Consider the following 18,856-nt stretch of genomic DNA (forward strand, 5'->3'; position numbering starts at 1 on the left):
CTCCTTTCCTTCTTTTCCTTACATTTTGAGACTCATAACGACATTTTTACGAAGAAAAAAAAAAAGGAGACATATTTGTGCATAGCTCAAAACTTTTTATTCAGAACCGCAATTTATCCTAAAATGCATGAACTTCCACCAATTTGAGGAGTTAGGAGATGTAAAGGGACGTATTGTCAAACATTTCTTAAAACTTATTGAGGAGCGCTTGGGTGGCTCAGTGGGTTAAACATCCGACTTTGGCTCAGGTCATGATCTCGCAGTTGGTGGGTTCGAGCTCTGCCCTGACAGAGCAGGATTCTCTCTCTGCCCCTCCCCCACTCGTGCATGCTCTCCCTTTCAAAATAAATTAAAAAAAAAAAAAAAAAACCCTAGTGAAAATCCGGTATTTTTTTCACACCCAGTGTGCAGTGTTGGGGTTGCACCAGCACTGGGCTGGGAGACTGGTGGCGGGGCATGAGGAAAGGCAGGGGAAGAAAGGAAAGTCCAAACCTTGATCCTGTCCAGTGTTTAAAATTCATCTTAAAATCTATTTCATTCAATCCCTTAATGTAAAAGTTTTCCTTATCCCAACACCCAAATAATATCTGATCTTAAAATAATTCTATCCATTTTACATCTTTATGGCAGGTCTGTAGAAGGGATTGTCCATACCTTTTCTCCTTGTCTGGGCACATAAATTCAATTTTACCCTGCAATTGGGCCATATGCCTTCCTTCTGGACAATTTTAGGACCATAGTTGAAGAAAATGTGTTTTATTTCTGTAACCAGGACATTCCTTTAGTAGGACATTCCTACTAAATGTATCTTATACTGCCCTGTTTTGGGTGGGGGGAGAACAGATGTTATTTATACCAGGAATGACTTTCCTTTTTGGTTCACGAATAAATACTCTTCTATAGAGCATGTCAGTGATGTCAGTGGGGCTGTAAACTTAGCCTTGGTGAGAGATCCATACCTCTCCCAAGAAAGGATTTGAAAGTTTTGGTTCCTAAGGTGATTGGTAAGTGATATATCTTAATGCCTTGTTCCTGGTTAGCACCCAGATTACCACACCCTCAAGCCTTTGCAGGAAGTCACATTTGACAAGTAGGTATTGGGTGCTAATCTTTTCTCCACTATTAACAATCATCCTGTCTTGTTAGAATATGGAATACAGTTTTAGATTTCCTGTGGCAAAATAAGTGCCTGGCACATTAGAGTAGTTTCCTTCTTCCTTCCCTTCTGCTCTGAAATTCAAATGAGAGCCTGGGTGTAGAGTTGATATTGAAGGAGATATATTAAGCAGCAATGAGGGGTAAGCAGAAAAAAACAGTTCTGCAGCCCTCCTTCTGGCTGAACTATGGTCCTACCTGGTTCCTTACAGTTCCTCTTCTGTTTTCATCACACCAAGCCCAAACTACCTACCTGATCATTTTATTACCTAACTTTTTTTCTGGTCAAAAATCCTTTACATTATATCCACGTCTTGACGTATCAATTTGTAGTGTTTTTATAGAGTTGAATTATTTGGGACATTCCACTTCAGAAAGTTGTTAGCAGTCTTTCCTGTAAAATATCATCCACCTACTGGAGTGATCTGCTTATCCCTAATCTCTAACCAGTTAAATCCTATGTGGAATATCTTTCAGTTAACTCTCTGGTACATTGCATATATGGTTTAGTCACTCATACAGACCACAGATCAGAATGGATCTTAAAAAACATGTAGCATGTCGGTGATGTGCTGCCCTTTTAAAAGGCATAATCATTGCCTACTCTATTAGACACTAATGTTTCCATATGGCGTAAAATGTATAGGTGCTGTAACATGCCTGTAGAAATGCTTTAAGTAAGTATCTCATGTACATCACTGTATTGCAAACATAAGAGTGGAACTTGGAGACAGAAACGTCTTTAGGTCATTCTGTTAATAATCTACTTGGAGAGACGTGTTAGGATGCATCAATAGCCAGTGAGCAACCAAGATTTGAAAAACAGTTAAGATACCAGGAGAAGCCAGGAACTTCTGTTTGTTTGTCCTATCAGATGTACGTATAATCAGTGTCATCTCACTGCTCTTAATTGTGTGTTCTGGAGCCACCCTGTGTTTCTTAGAAAAATAGATGCTATTTCAGATAAGATTGCCTGTAACAAGAGACGTAATGTTTGAGTTTTAAAGACTTCAAGTGGGACTAAATTCAAGTGGTTAATGCACCTTCACTTGATTCTTTTACCCAAGCGAGGTGTAAAATTTGAAAATCAAGCCGTATTCCACGACATACTGCAAACCTTGTCATGTATAAATGTTTAATGTTTTTAAGTAAAGAAATGAAATCAAGTCTTGCGGAAAGTGCTTTTCAGTTGAAAAGTATGTCAAAAAAAAAAAAGGATAAAGCCTATAGGTAATCACTAAGATTATTAGTTTACTCATTAGCCTTCTGAAAATCCTTGATAAAAGGATTCTGTTTATTCTTCATTTTTCCCTTTATTTTCTGATAGGATAGTTTAGGAGCCAAAATGTGTCATTTCTGTCTAAATTACACTGGAATTACTATTAGAACAAAATACTTGCTACAAAGATTTCTCCCCAGTTGTCAGTGGTCTACATCGGTCAATATCTCATGGTCTGTTATTAGTCGATATCTGCTACGGCAAAATTCCTGTAGCACAAAAAGATGGGAAGATTGTTTTAAGAGTTAATTATTAAGAGGCTCTGACCTGTATCTAGAGGGGATAAAAAGGACTCGAATTCTTAGGTTTGGAATGATTACGTCTCCCTGGGAGAGTCCTATACAATTGGGTGACTAGCACAGAAGAGTTTATCATCCTTGGTTAGCTCACATTCTTCTCTACTCCTTGGTTTTTAGCCCGAGCCTCCTACAACAAACAAATGGCAGCTGGACAACTGGCTGACCAAAGTGAGCCAGCCAGCAGCAGCGCCGGACGCCCTGGGGAGCGCGGAGCCTCCGCCTCGGCACCCAGAGAGTAAGGGCAAGGGCGGGGGCGACGGCGGTGGTGGTGCCGTCAGCCACGAGCGCTCGGAATCCAAAGATCCTGCCCTCAAGAGCTCCGGCAAGGGCCCTCGGGGCCCCTCGGAAGGCCTGCACGCCGGCAAGAGGAGCTGTCAGAAGTCCCCCGCCCAACAGGAGGCTCCCCAGAGGCAGACCGTCGGAAACAAACAGCCCAAAAAGCCCGTCAAGGCCCCTGCGCAGGCAGACTCACGGGCCAGCCTGCAGGTGGAAAGTGAGCCGGGACCCCCTCCCTACGGCTCCAAAGACCAGCCTTCCAAAGACAAGCCCAAGGTGAAGACGAAAGGGAGGCCCCGCGCAGGAGACGGCCGAGAGCCCAAGCCCGTGGCGCCCGGCCCCAGCCCCAGCCCCAGCCCCAGTGAGAGGAAGAAGCACAGGAGTGGGCCGCTGGCCCCCTCGAAGGCGCTCTCGGGCCCGGAGCCCACGAAGGACAATGTGGGGGCCAGGAGCCCCGAGCACTTTGCCCTGGTCCCCTTGACCCAGAGCCAGGGCCCGCCCCAGGGCGGCGGTGGAAGGACTAGCGGCTGCCGGCGTGCCGTGGTTGTCCAGGAAGACCGCCGGAAGGACAGGCTCCCAGGGCCCACGAGAGACCCCAAGCTGCTCTCCCCGCTCAGGGACACCGCTCCCCCGCCGATCTTGATGGTGAAGATAACCCTCGACCTTCTTTCTCGGATACCCCAGCTTCCTGGGAAGGGGGGCCGCCAGAAGAGACCGGAGGACAAGCAGCCCGCCACAGGGAAGAAGCCTGATCCTGAGAAGAGAGGCGCAGACAGTTCAAGCAAGTTGGCCAAAAAGAGAAAGGTGAGTGTAGGTGCCTGGCCTCCCCCAGCCGTGTGGATTGTACCTCCTGTTGGCTTGGGGCTGGCTCTGACCCCTGAGTTGTCCTAGAAGAGACGGGGAATCTTTGCCTTGATCTGATGTAGCCTTTGCTCCGACACCAGAATTACCCTCTCCCTGAGGATCTGCATGCTTCCCCCTCTGCCAGCGGGCATTACCAGATGCCAGGTCCCTTCAACAGTCTGAAAAGGGGAGGCAGTCCTCCTAAAGGATGTCTTGTTTTAGGATAATGTAGCATTTTGGGGGTACACTTTTATTTTTTCCGATAACATTGGTATTTACCACCTGGCCCATGATTAGGTTTTGTCCTAGAAATTAAAATCTTAATGTACTGAAATGTTAATTAGTATTCTGAATTACTGAAAGAACTGCTATACTCTAAATTTTACTCCTGTAATATGATTCTTTTTTTTTTTAAATTTTCAACGTTTATTTATTTTTGGGACAGAGAGAGACAGAGCATGAACGGGGGAGGGGCAGAGAGAGAGGGAGACACAGAATCGGAAACAGGCTCCAGGCTCTGAGCCATCAGCCCAGAGCCTGACGCGGGGCTCGAACTCACGGACCGCGAGATCGTGACCTGGCTGAAGTCGGACGCTTAACCGACTGCGCCACCCAGGCGCCCCAATATGATTCTTTTTAACACCACCAATATTACATCTATATTTTAACTCACGGCTGCCTAACACTTCATTAATTTGAAACTACCAGATTTAGAATTTGTGACCTCTATTAAAGACTTTTATTAATAAGCAGAACATTATAAAAAAAGGTTATAGAGCTATTAAACACATGGTTGGGATATCTTGTTGAGTAATACAGGCTGGTAATGGTATGTTGTGAGGTATTAAAAATCTGTCATTTCATTTATCATAATTTTTGGAAACTTCACTTTAAGGAATAAACACAGTGAAGAAGGTTAAAAAAAAAAAATCTCACATTACTTAAGACCCTGAGTTAACTTGGACATACTATTCAGTTGGACAATCTCCTTCCTTCCTGTATTCTGAATCACTGAGCTCCTGATACTCTTCATGGTGGAAGATAAGCAGGTTTTTTCCCCAGTGGCATTCCAGCCTAATCTGTCCCAAGATTCAGAACGAAAGGCACAAGAAGGGCCAGCTCTTGCCTGCTGACAAGGGATAAAAGTTTTAACACTCTCACAAGTCCACCAAAACCTTCTTACTCAGTTGTGGAAATTGAGCTAAGAATAACAAAGGACAAAAAGATCATGAAGCCTGCTGTCCTGTCTGTGATTCGACCAGTTACTCCACTAGGTTAAAAATATAACATGACTTTATCAAATAGCGAAGGGTGACTGTTTTCTCCAGAAGCTTGTTGAATGAGACCTGAGGGTGTGCATTACCACCATAACCGCAGCCGGCAAGTCAAGCGGGGTGGGATCCAGTGCCGATTGGTGGTGCTGTTTCAGCTAGAAGGGGGCATGTCCCAGGTCAGAGAACCCTTAAAACAGTATGTGTATGTGTTGAAGGTGTAAAACTTCACGGATAAAATTGTGATGGTTCTGGGTAGGAAAAAGGTGCCTGCATCTCATACCCATGAGAAAGGTTCAGAAATATGCTCCTTCACCTCCCCTTCCTCCTGGGAAATCTTTTAATCACTTAACCTCCAGCCACCATGATCTCGTCTAGTCTCCAGTGACCCTTCTGCAGTAGCTGGAGTGGGGAGAAATACTGGCTTCTAAAATACTTACTAACCCAGTGTGGATGTTAGAAATGGAGGCTCCCCCGGACAGTTCTTAGCCCCGTCCATACCCCAGCACAAAACTAGAAGCATCGCTTGCAGCTCCATAAAGGGAAACTCAGCTCTCCCTGTTGAGGATATGAGCTGTGCACTCTAAAAGCCATTCCCAGCCCTTGGCCTTGCTCCACCAGGGCAGCTAATTGATCTCTTTGTTTAGAGGATGGAGAAATAATGACCCCCCTCCCCCCCATCTTAGTCAAATGCATGCTTTCTTGGGTGTTCGGCAGGCGGCAGAGAGAACTGCCCCTGGGAACAGTTTGCCTCTCTGCTGTGGTACTGATAGGATCGGGGTCTGAACCAATGTGATGGTCACCAGGGAGCCTTTAATGCTGATGGCAAGGTTTGTGTCCCCCTCCCTTCCTCCCTCCATTGGTGTTTCCTAAATCCTAATGTCTAGTGGAGCTGGGGACCACTGGAGCAGAGCCATACCACAGGGCCAAGATTGTACAAAGCTAGTTCTTTGGATTGAGAAGTACCTCCCATGTGTCACTTTTCAACATCATGGATCTAGGCAGTGAGGAATTCCTTACCTAATGGATGTCACTAGTTAGAAGCTTTCAGATGAATAAACTTAAAAATAATTCAGCAGTATACTTATTTCATGATCAGAGAATCATGATCCTTTGTTTTTATACCTGTTGTGTTCCAGGTAGTATGAATATTGGTCATAGGAACCTGAGATCCTTCCCTTTGCAGGCGGGCTTCCCCCTTTCCTGTTGAGACCCCGTTGACTCCCTTTGTTCAGGGCAGCGTGACTGTGGCCTTTCCCATAGTGTAGCTGCTCCTCCAGCATGTGGGGTTGGACCCCAAGGCAGGCAGGACTGTTCTCGTTTTAAGACTGAGCGCTTTTCCACAAATTTGGATGGTGAAAATTTGTTCATTGCCTTCATTTTAAGTGGGAGCACTAGAAAAAGCTGTCTGCGGAAGTAATGAGAGCAGTTTGAAGAATGTACCTTATCCTTCACATTAGTGAAGTTTAGCTTTTCTTTTGTATTTTCTTTTCTTTTTTTTAGGTAGGCTCCATGTCCAACATGGGGCTTGAACTCATGACCCTGAGATTGAGTCACATGCTCGACTGGACTGAGCCAGCGAGGTGCCCCTGAAATTTAGTTTTTCATTTAAATTCAGTGTGTTCCTTTCCTGATGCAAAATTTAGCAACTATTTTCACAGTGTTAATGGATCCTTAAAGCCACTGTAGGCTTAAAATTGTGAGAAGATAATCCTAAAGACTTACAGTGGATGACAGTAGCTGTGATGAAGCTGTCAGATATGGCACCTGAAAGAGTGGGCAAGGAGCAGTTTGTGAGGAGAAGTGGAGAAAATTAGGGGAAACACGCATGACTTGACCGAGTGCTCCTTACATAAACTACAGAATTTCATCAACTTGATTACAGTTTAGGATTTAGGGGGCACGCCTGGGTGGCTCAGTCGGTTGGGCATCCGACTTCAGCTCAGGTCATCATCTCCCGGTTCATAGTTCGAGCCCTGCATCAGGCTCTGTGCTGTCAACGCAGAGCCCGCTTTGGATCCTCTGTCCCCCTCTCTGTGCTCCTGCCCTGCTCACGCTCTCTCTCAAAAATAAATAAAACATTCAAAACAAAAAGAACTAGAATTTAAAACACAACTTATGTGTTCATTTATATAATTTGTAAACCAAGCTTATGTTGCTCAGACTTGGAAGAAAAATGAAAGTCAAGAAGCACAATATAAGAAATACAACCAGTCTAGTGCAATTGAGAGCATTTAACAACATACTTAACACGCACAAAGCTCCATGCGTGAGTTAAGTTTTATTCTAGGCACTTTTGTTGACAGTATCTCATTTAATTTCAATCATTGTATAGATCATCTTTCAAATGAAATGCCAGCAGGTCCTAACCATGGTGTAGACATATGTCTGAACAAGGAGGTATATTCATTCAAGCCTGTCTTTTCCTTTCTCTTAATAGCTGCTTTACGGACCAAGAAGCTTTGGCATTTCGTGAAATACAATTTCAGAGCTATCATTTATGTCAGTTTTGGAGAATGGGTAAAGGAAGTTAGGGGATGTAGTGCATTTTTATTGCTTGAGGATGGTTGGTTCAGTCCCTTCGTTCTCTCCAAGATCTGTCTTTCCTTAAACTACCTATTGAGATCAACATTCCCAGTTACTCTTCTTCAACATCAAGGGTTTGAAAAGTCATCCCTATAAAGAAACTAGAAGTTTCCTCAAGTCACTGATATCTAATTACTTCATGCCTTGTTAGTTACTCTGCATCATGACCATGTGAGTGTGGTGTGAAGACTGTCTTAAACCATTCTTAATGCCTGTGTATTTCCTCACCAAAAAGAAGGGCCAAAGGTGGGCTAATTTTCCTTGTCTGTCGTACTTATCCCAGTGAATGTAAGCTGTCTTCTCCGTAAGTCCCTGCCCTCGTTCTCGGTGCTGATTGGACCACTGTGTCGTCGTCTTAGTGAACTTTGTGCAAAGGCACATCCCAGAAAGTCCCTGAATTGCTCAGAAGATTCTCCACTCTTCCCACCCCCAGGTGCTTGCCAAGCCCCTTTGCTTTCCTGAGGGAGAGGACAGTCTGGTAGTTTGAGTGCTGAGACACTGTGGGTTCCTTGTTCAGCTGCCCCCTTTTCTAGATGAGATCCAGGACGGCTCTAACATCGCTTGGCTGCTTAGCAACCAGTGGGTCTGGAGCTCACATGTGCTGACCCCTTCCAGTCCAGCAATGCTCTTATCTTTCACACCTGATGGGGGTTTCTTTTTGTACACAGGTGTCTGGTGGGGGGATTACTGGAGAGAGGCACAAGGTTACAGCTCAAGGGCAGTGTATGGACACTGACAGAGTGTCATCCCTGGCCCAGTCCCTGCATTGTCCCTGCTCCTGCCACTCCAGTGCTCCCCCCACACCCTTCTACATCAGTTTCCCTTTCAGATGCCCCTCATCTTTCCCTGCCGTAGCAAAGCTTGTGGTAGACCATCTTTCTACCTGTTAGAAACTTTATGGCCTAAAGCTGTCTTCATGTTCCTTCTGCCACCTTTGGGTACATAGATGGTGAACCAGATGCTGGGGTGGGCATGAGGCTGCCCTGGGGGTGTTCTTTTTCAGGAACCAGCTTGGCCCAGCACAGTCCCCATCTCTTCCTTGTATGGTCTTCATGCTTGCCCTTCCACTGGACTCTGTAGGTGGAGCGCCATTTGGCAGATAATCCTTGGCCGCCTGACCCACCAGGTTAAGAAAAGCAAACAAGTCAGTTAGGAACCAGTCATCAGCCAGCAGCCTCCTTTTGTTGTAGATATAGGCCCTGTTTGAGATGCTTATCCTTCTAGAAAAAGAGAACTTCTGAAGCCCAGACCTTAGACAAGGGTTCCTTGTAAGGGGGGGTGATCTGTGAATAGGCCAAAGGGCAAAGGAGACGTCTTTTTCCTCTTGAAGATGGAGTGCATCGCTCTTGTCTCATTTTCTTTTTCTTTTTTTTTCCTTTTCTCTCTTTTTTTTTTTTTTACATTTATTTATTTTTGAGAAACAGAGTGAGACAAAGCGTGAGTGGGGGAGGGGCAGAGAGAGGAGGCACAGAATCCGAAGCAGGCTCCAGGCTCTGAGCAAGCGGTCAGCACGGAGCCTATTGCAGGGCTCGAACCCACGAACCGTGAGATCATGACCTGAACTGAAGTCGACGCTCAACCGACTGAGCCACCCAGGTGCCCCTTGTCTCATTTTCAAATGGCTTCGTGTCCCAGGAAAATCTTAAGAACTGGAGGCTTGGAATTCAAGTGTGCATTTCCTGCCGCTCAGTATTGCTTGGCTCCCTGTTTAATGGCCCTTTCCTAAATCCACCCCCTGAGACTTGTCTTGCAGTCCTGTTTCCAGGGGCTTCAGCTGTGCCGTCAGCTGCCAAACTTGCTTTCTGTGCCACCGGACAAATACTTACTCTGGGGAAGCCTCTGTGACTGTTCCAGACAGAGGATGACAGGGTTCCAAGTGCATAGTGTACAGAAATACTAACCTCAAGCCCACAGGCTTGAACTCAGGCAAGGAAAATCACCAGAAGGGGAATATTGCTTTATTTGGTTTAATGGCTTACTTTCTACCAGCTTAAAGAATATTATCAGCTTGTAAGTTCTACACATCAATATAATCAGTATATTATTCCAGTAAGTGCCAACACAGTTGTTAAATGCTTGTGTCGAAGTTATTGTGTGGTAACTTCTTGGGGTTTTTTGGCTGTTCTCTTGAGTTGCTGATTGGCGCAAGCCAGGGTTATGTCTGGTCTGTGAGGATTGACTCATTATGAATCTTATTTTCATGTGTGGTGTATAAGGTCTGCCACTTTGGTTTTATAGTCCTAAGCAGCATGAAGATCTATAAACAAAAATTAACTCACATTTCACCTCTGGGGTTTGGTGGGCTTTGCTTGTTTGTTTGTTTGTTTGTTTTGTTTTTAAGGAAGTAACCTTGTGGACAGTTTATGCCTAATTTTGCCTTGGGAATTTACCCTAAATGTCATTAATTGCCTGGAAACACCTTCCACTGGAAAAAGTATGTATTACTAACTACTCCACTTGCAAGTTAATATCTGTATATTTTAGCAAATTCTGTGACTTTCCAAAGATAAATCTCCCATCTTCTTGCACTGTTTGCTTGCCAACTTTCTAGCCTTTAATCTAAAAACTCAGGAGAATTCATTGGGTCCACTGGTGGCAGAGACTCTTGGGCACAAGTAGGTTCATTTGTTTTTTTACTATTTATTTTTGGAAGAGAGCTAAAGCACAAGCAGGGTAGGGGCAGAGAGAGAGAGAGAGAGAGAGAGAGAGAGAGAGAGATTGATTGATTGAGAGGGAGAGAGAGAACCCCAAGCAGGCTCTGCACTGTCAGCACAGAGCCCAGTGCAGGGCTTGAGCTCAAGAACTGTGAGATCATGACTGAGCTGAAATCAAGAGCCGGCCACTTAACTGACTGAGCCACCCCCATGCCCGAGGCATAAGTAGGTTCTTAACTGACAAGGAGGATAGGATAGTAGGGTTCTATTTTAACCCGTTCATTCCCAATTTACTCTCTTTTCTCTGCCAACATGGACTCTCTCTCAAGTGTTACCATTATGAATTGTTGAATGGGGATTCATGTGCTGGGCAGAATCCCAGGAGGCTTCTCCTGGCATGTGCCAGTGCCTTTCATTTCTGCTGAATTGTGCTCCTGAATTCTGCTGCTGGCCTGTGTTAATGTCACAGGAGAAACGGCTGTGCCTTTTAGATGTAGCTATTCATTTACATCACGTTATCTCCTTGCTAGGTCCCCCGAGATACTTTTTCTGCAATATTCTGTAATAAATAGTTATATTTTTGAGCAGCTGGTTTGTTTTTTTATCTTATTTAGCCTGTACATTTTATTATTCCTCCTTTGCATTAGCTAATTGGAAGTTCAGAGCCCAGTTTGCAGATTGGCTCTTGAAAACTGTAGCACAGCACTGTCCACTAGAAATACAATGTAAACCACATATGTAATTTAAAATGTTCTAGTAGCCACATTAAAAATATAAAAAGCCTCACCCAGGTGACTCAGTCCTTTGAGTGGCCAACTCTCGATTTTTAGCTCAGGTCATGATCCCAGGGTCATGGGATTAAGCCCCACATCAGGCTCCATGCTGAATATGGAGTGTGCTTAAGGTTCTCTCCATCTCTCTCTCTCTCTCTTTCTGCCCCTCTTGCCTGCTCTCTTTCTCTCTAATAAAAAAAAAAATATATATATATATATATATGCACACACACACACACACATACACACATATATATACGTACATAATATATGTAGCACCAAAAAAAAAAAAAACAGTGAAAATAATTTAAAAAAAAAACCTGTATATCTGTTTTTGAGAAAGGTATCACGCAGGGGTAGGGGATCAGAGAGAAAGAGAACCCCACGCAAGCTCCTTGTTTTTAGCACAGGGCCTGACATGGGGCTCAATCTCACAAACTGTGAGATCAAGACCTGAGCCGAAACCAAGATTCAGATGCTTAACCGACAGAGCCACCCAGGTGCCCCCACAGTGAAAATAATTTAAAAATTTTTATTTAATCCAGTATATCCAAAACATCACTACTTCATTGTTTAGTCAATATAAAAATAATTACATGTCTCATTTTTGCTCTGTCTTTGAACTTAATCACTTTGGACTACCCATGTCCAGGTTCTTTCTAGATGCTGTCTGGGGGCTGTCCAGAGTGTGCAGGTCCCACAGAATCAACCTCCAGGAAGGTAAAGGCTTTCCCTTGGATTTAAGTTCTCTTCTATATCCATATTTACCCTTTTTAATAATCTCACTTGTACATACACCAAGAGATTAAAAACCTGTTACCTTTTCTAAGCCCCTATGGTCAATTTTGGAACAGGAAATAAAACTGTTTTTCCAAAGGAGATAGGAAGGGCTGAATGCATGTACACACTTAGGCACATTTGTTTGCAGAATGTCTGGAGGAGGAGGGGTATGTTTTTCCTCTTTCCCCATCTTTTGAACAGGGTCAGGCTGTTAGGGTTGGGGCAGAGCTTGAGCCTACACCTCTTAATTTATTCATTTTACTTGGAGAAATTCAGGGAATGAAGGAGAGACTGTGGTGAAAACCAGGGCCTCCCACAATCAGTTAATATGAAGAATGTTTTTTTCCTTTAAGGCTTTGAGAGAGGATCTTAGGTTTTTTCGGGATTGTCCTAGTTTCACTGGCCGTGTCCCAGATTTCTCTTGGTGAACTGACAGTGGGAGGAGTTTGGTTCTAAATGTGCATCAGAATTAAGGACCTCCCACCTGTCACTTCACTGCTGCTTACCGTTCTTCCCACAGAGCGGTCATGTGAGTCCAGACCAGTGGGAAGGAAGCCATTGCGAAGTCACTCGGTCTGTGTTAGACTTCCTGTGAACTTGGTCTGCATGTTGACAAATGACAAATAAAGAATTCTTTGCCCTCTTAGCGATTGCATATGTTTATCTTGTACTTTAGTTGGTATAAACGTGGTTTTGCGATTACATGCGTCTCTGTAGAATTAAATATCTGTTTTGCTCATCACTCTTCTCTCAAATTATACTTATCCTTCAGTTTTTTCAAATTTTTTGAAAAATAAAAACATGTGTCCCCATATCTATGTAGAGAAATATAGGGGCGCTTGGGTGGCTTAGTCGGTTGAGCGTCTGACTTCGGCTCAGGTCATGATCTCACAGTCCGTGAGTTCGAGCCCCGTGTCAGGCTCTGTGCTGACAGCTCAGAGCCTGGAGCCTGCTTCAGATTCTGTGTCTCCCTCTCTCTCTGCCCTGCTCATGCTCTCTCTCTGTCTCAAAAATAAATAAAAATATTAAAAAAGAAATACAAAAACAGTCTTTAAAAAAGGGAGGTGTCTGGGTGGCTCAGTCGGTTGAGCATCCGACTTTAGCTCAGGTCATGATCTCATGGTTCGTGAGTTCGAGCCCCTCATTGGGCTCACTGCTGTCAGCGCAGAGCCAGCTTTGGACCCTCTCTCTGCCCCTCCCCTGCTCGCGTGTGCGTTCTCTCTTTCTCTCTCTCTCTCTCTCTCTCTCTCTCAAAAATAAACATTAAAAAATTAAAAGTAATAAGAGAAAAAAATGAATAGGCATCAAGTGGATGGTTCTTGTGAAAGAAAGGGAGATACCCTTATTCATAAAATCATCTTTTATTGCTGCGACTATGCATGTTTTATTGATTCTTTTATGTTTAAAAAACTTCAGTAATTTGTTGAAGACCATCACTCTTGTCAGCTATTACTTAGACATCCTCCCTTTCCTAGGTGGGAAGAATACTCCTTCCTCAGGCAGAAATCTGTCTCAGTACAAACCTCATCAAATCTAGATTGTCTGCTTCCCTCCACCCCCCCCCCCGACACACACATGGTGTAGGTACCTGTAAGTCTGCTGTGTGGTATAGATGTCGCCGAAAGTCTAATTACTGTCGTTACTTTGCCGTGTAGTCTTTTCTGTTTTGTCTGCATGACTGTGTTTATAACTGTGTACTTTGTTATGCTGCACTCATAGGGTGACACAGAGAAAGACCATGATAGCAAGAAAGCCAGACTGGAGAAAGAAACCAAGGCACAGCCATCATGTTCATCTTCCCATAAAGATTCTTCTAAAACAAAGTGAGTATAGAGATTAACAACAGCCTTGAAAGGTGATCGAGTCTTCCTGGGTCTTGACTGGGCAAAAACATTTCTCTCTTGCAGTAGGAGTGGATTAACACACACGTCCAGCTCAGATGTGCAGATAGGTTGGTTTGATGTTGCTTTCGTCCATGGAAAAGGACCTTTTAGGAATTAGCAGCAAACTTGGGTTTATCAAAGGCATTTTAACAATGGAAAATTTCCAGAACTTCTGGAAACAGCTTCTTTCTAAAAGCATTTTAAATAAAAACTAGAAAGGTGCTGCTATTACCCTACTCTTCAGAATTGGAAACCAAGGCACAGAGAGAGAAGATGACTTGTCTGTAGTCACAGAGTTCTTGAGAGATGGAACCAGCACTTGAACTCTGAGAGCCTGGGTTCAGCGCTCTTTCTTGAAGCAATTACTAGGAATGCACATGCCTGCTCACTATGTCTCTTGCTTTGGAGAGAGAGGGCCAAAGAGAAGGGGAGTAGTTCCAAGAAGGTATGAATATAGAAAGTAATTGTTATTCACTCTCTGGTTAAGTCAAGAAATCGCTTCCCAACAGGACTCGGCAAAAGAAAGTGCATAGTGTCACTGGCTGGGAGCCAGCAGAGATTTGAGAGGGAGTCAGGGAGGGAGGGTGAAGGTGGCAGCTGGGCTTGCCCACTTGTCAGAGAAAAATACAGGTTGGGGAGTAGCTAATAAGACTAACTGGGTTAGGGGAGGTTAGGATCTCTGGCAGGCTCTGCAAGCTTAGTGACAAATTCCACCACTTAATCCATTGTTCATAGATAGAACTAGATCTTTCAAAGGTACCAAAAGTCTCTGAAATTTGGCCTTTCTAGATCTTTCAAAGGCACCAAAGTCTCTGTAATTTGGCCTTTCTACAAGAATGGATTTCATGGTCTGATTTCTTAATTTTTGGTGTCAGCAGCCATTTATCTTACAACTAAACAACTAAGTTACGTGGTTTGTGTTCTTCCTTAACTCAATTTTGAGTGATGTTTCTTTCCAGAACACCCAGGCCCTCCTCTGAGCCCTCAAAGAAGGAAATGCTTTCCCCCCAACTTGTGTCCTCCTCGTCCTCGTCCTCATCCTCCCAGAAGCCAGCCAAGCCTGCACAAAAGAGGCCAAAGCGGGAAGCGGACCTGGACCCTCCCCAAAGTGCCAGTAGTAGCAAGGGCAGCCACAAAGACTCCTCTGCTCCGAAGCACAGAAGAGTGGAGGGGAAGGGATCTGGAAGCTGTACAGAGCACAAAGTAAGCAAGGGTTGCTGGGACATAGGGAACGGAGTCCATCGATACATCTTTGAATTCCCAGTAAGAGAAGTTCCCAGTGGTGGTATTGCAGTGAGTTATTTGTGTTTAAAGTTCTACTTTTTAGAGGGAGAGTAAAAAGATGGTTAATATTCCATGTAAGTTTAGATATCAGTTTATTCATCTTAAAGTGACTCAGAGGTTGAAAAATCAGAATCAGTTTTTGTGTTAATTTTCTCTCAGGTGATTTGCAGTAAAAATTGGTTACTCTGGTTAGTTCTCGGTTTGGATGTTTGATGTCAAATACTTTCACTATTGGTTATAATGGGACAAAATTAGCCACTTTTCAAATACAAGTCAAATACAAGTTCCTCTCTTCCCACTAACCTGTGTGTGTGTGTGTGTGTGTGTGTGTGTGTGTGTGTGTGTGTGTATTGACTAAGAGAAAATGTTATGTTTAGCTTTGTTGAATATCTCTTCTGGACATTCTTGTCTTTTTAGTCCTCAGTATAATCAGAACCTACAGTGTCAGTCGAATCTAGCCGGGAAAATGCTAAACCAAGCTAAACTGTGCAGTGCTTGATTTCATCTTTTTTGAACTACTATTTTGGTCTAATTTAGAGGGGTGGTACCTTTAGGTCAATGGTTTTAACTGTTGGAGTGTGATCTGTATGATGATTTTTTTAAAGGGATCTTCTGGAGATACTGCAAATCCTTTTCTAGTGCCTTCTTTGCCAAATGGTAATTCTAAACCAGGGAAGCCTCCAGTGAAGCTTGACAGGTAAGACCCTGGATGCTCACCGGGGTCTTTTTTCACTTTCCCTCTGCCCCTTCTCTGCTGACTCCCTCCTCTGCCCTCTGTCTCCTCCCATCGCTTTCTTCCCTCTTAGTCTTAAGTCCTCTTGCCCCCGGTAGTAATTTCTAGGTTCCTGTGACCCACCCCTGATCTTTGCTTCTCTTTCAGACAACAAGCAGATTTTCACATGAAGGAGGCCAAAAAGTTGAAGCAAAGAGCAGAGTTAATGGTCAGTTTGGCTCTTCTTCCCTTTGGTAGAATGTGTTCTGATAAGTTATCTGTAGTTTGCCATCTCACTGAACAGCGGGGGTGGAGTGGGGAGGGTGGGGGCAGGGCGAACATTGGCCACAGTGTAAGTGGGATCAACGGGGTCTTAAGGAACAAGGGGTAAGGGATTCTTAGTGAAATTATTTTCTCTGACTCAGTCTGAGCGTGGGCGAATATACAGTGTACCTAGTGACAAGTTTTATATCTAAACGAATGGAAGTTAAATCCACCTGGTAGTGTTTGATTTAATGCATGAGTGCTTCCTTGTGCCACTGAATGAATTCTTTGGATGTGAAAGACAAGTTCTGCTATTGAAACTCTATGAATTTATGTTCAGCTTGAAACATTTCAAAAGGTGAGATAGTCTGTTTGCCTCCAAAATTAAAACCTTTGAAATAGTAACCCGTGGGAATGCAGACCAAAGGCTGTTAGGTAAAATTTTAAGATGAAGGTAATGATTATACTGTTGGTAAATATGCTTTTTAAAAATGAGCTGTCTTGGGGCGCCTGGGTGGCTCAGTTGGTTAAGTGACTTCGGCTCGGGTCATGATCTCATGGTTCATGAGTTCGAGTCCTGCGTCGGGCTCTGTGCTGACAGCTCAGAGCCTGGAGCCTGCTTCAGATTCTGTGTCTCCCTCTCTGTCTGCCCCTGCCCTGCTCATGCTCTGTGTCTTTCTGTCTCGAAATAAAAAAACATTAAACAAATTAAAAGAAGAGCTCTCTTTACCCAGTGGCTGTTGGGACTTCTGGAAAGTGATGCTTTGTGCATGTGCAATTAAATGTGCTTTTACATTTCTGCTGTAGTATAATTAGATAATGTTTGCCCTTTGTTATGTTGAAACATCTGAGACTCTGGGCCTTTTGTTTAACGTATTCCCCAGACCTAAACCCCTGCCAATACCATATATTGAACCTTGTACCACATGGGAAGAACATGGGTTGCCTCTGTTCTCCCAAATACAAACCGACCCACACATTCCAGAGGCCCAGGGGAATCGCAGTCGGACCAGGCCGTGGTGGCCACTGAGATCCTGGCCTGGTGCTCTTCAACCCCAACCTAGACATCTCTGCTCAGACTGACTGCCTAGGGAGGGCTGGACTGAGACCCTTTTTTCAGCCCCGTTCACCAGGGCAGTATGTTTATCAAGTCCTTACTATGCTGGGTGCTGTAAGGGGATCAGAGACAAGCCTCTGTAGACCGATCTCCAAAGCTGCCCTGTCACTAGGATGGCCTGAGTCAGATTAAGATGTCTGACTCTGTACCAAATGACAGTGTTCTTCCAGTCTCTGCCTTCTAGCTCTCCAAAGTTGGTGCCAGAACTGTCAGAACCTTTTGCGTTTTGTCAAAGAGCAAATATTCAGTACTTTGTCAGCCGGTTATCTAAAATTTGTCTTGGCAGTGGATGCTTTCAGCGTCCCTTCATTACTAGATCCCTTCATTATTCAAACAGTAGTACAGGGAAGTTTGTTTTTCTTTTGCTTTTTATTTATACAGTTGCACATCTTTCTTTCTCCCTACCTAAGCTGTCCTTGTATCCCCGGTTGCCCCGGATAGTCCTGATTTATACCTGTTGAATCTCATTTTGATAAATAGCAGCTCATTTTGCTGTGAAAATATGCCGGTTTGGACAAAAACCTGAATGACCAGCCTCTTTGTAATTTTTTTTTTGTAATATTCTTTTAATGGCACAAGGTCTCAACTAGGTCCATTTTGGATTCCAAGGAGTTAAGCTCACAACTGAATATAGAGGGGTGTATTTTATCTCCACATTGGAGTCACTGTTGAGTACGGAAGTGTGAATACTACTGCTGGAACACTGTCTCCAGAGCTCCACAGGAGCCGGCACAGGAATATTTGCGTTAATGGCCTTAGAAAATAGTTACCTCAAAGAGGCATCTTGTTTTGCTATAGTTTCTTTTGTGTATAGGCTAAGGCCAGTATAAATCTTGGAAATTCCGTGAAGGAGTTGGCATTGAATAAATAAATTTCAGGAGTTAAATTCTTACCAATGAAGCAAACCATTAAGCCTCTACTGCTGATTCACTGGAGCTTGCCACTTTGATCTTTATTCTTTCTGTTGCTAATTTTCTGAGCCTACCTGCTCTAGAAAAAGTATTTTAGAACCAAGTTATATATAAAAAAAAAAAACTTCTTTAACTTTTATTTACTTTTGAGAGAGAGACAGCACAAGCCGGGGAGGAACAGAGAGAGACAGAGAGACACAGAATGTGAAGCAGGCTCCAGGCTGTCAGCACAGAGCCCAACATGGCCCTCAAACCCATGAACTGTGATATCATGACCTGAGCTAAAGTCAGACACTCAACCGACTGAGCCACACAGGCACCCCAGAACCAAGTTATTTTAAAAACTTAGTAGCCCCACACTATCTTTCTTTGCTGATATGTCACCATCTCCTTCCACTCCACTTGCATCTTCGCTGTTATTACTTCTTTTTGAACGTATCAGATCGAAAGCCTTGGCAGCAGCTACAAACTTGGAAATGTCATGTTAATCAGTTGCTCTTATGACATGTGGTGCAGATGCCAAGTGTAGAGAAAAGGCTGTGCTTATCACAGCCTCAGAGGAGCTGGCTGCGCTCCAGTGAGGGGGCATTAAGTGACACAGTATGCCTTCAGGTTTGGGTGACCACCGGTATCTGATTTCATTCATAGATTTCTGCTTGCCCTTTAAGGGACTCTGCAAGTTTATCCCTGCTAGCCTAGGGGATAGCCTTGTGCACTGAACCCTGACTTCCAGAGAAGTTGGGATAATCTGTTTGGCTGTAAAATACAT

At 44.0% G+C, this 18,856-nt stretch overlaps 1 protein-coding gene across 2 annotated transcripts in view; it reads left to right on the top strand.

Moving 5' to 3' along the window:
- AFF1 (ALF transcription elongation factor 1) overlaps positions 1–18,856 on the top strand; it is a 131,567-nt gene that overhangs the window by 104,615 nt on the left and 8,096 nt on the right. For both annotated transcript variants that reach the window (XM_047091893.1, XM_047091894.1), the window contains exons 11-15: positions 2,851–3,813; positions 13,636–13,739; positions 14,759–15,002; positions 15,689–15,780; positions 15,964–16,024. In XM_047091893.1, coding sequence (XP_046947849.1) covers positions 2,851–3,813; positions 13,636–13,739; positions 14,759–15,002; positions 15,689–15,780; positions 15,964–16,024 — 1,464 coding nt within the window. The remainder of the gene's footprint in view (positions 1–2,850; positions 3,814–13,635; positions 13,740–14,758; positions 15,003–15,688; positions 15,781–15,963; positions 16,025–18,856) is intronic.

Source organism: Lynx rufus, unplaced genomic scaffold (genome assembly GCF_022079265.1).
Source record: "Lynx rufus isolate CCGP_SWC_20201006 ecotype Redwood Valley unplaced genomic scaffold, mLynRuf1.p SCAF_3, whole genome shotgun sequence".
In the NCBI taxonomy this organism is placed as follows: domain Eukaryota; kingdom Metazoa; phylum Chordata; class Mammalia; order Carnivora; family Felidae; genus Lynx; species Lynx rufus.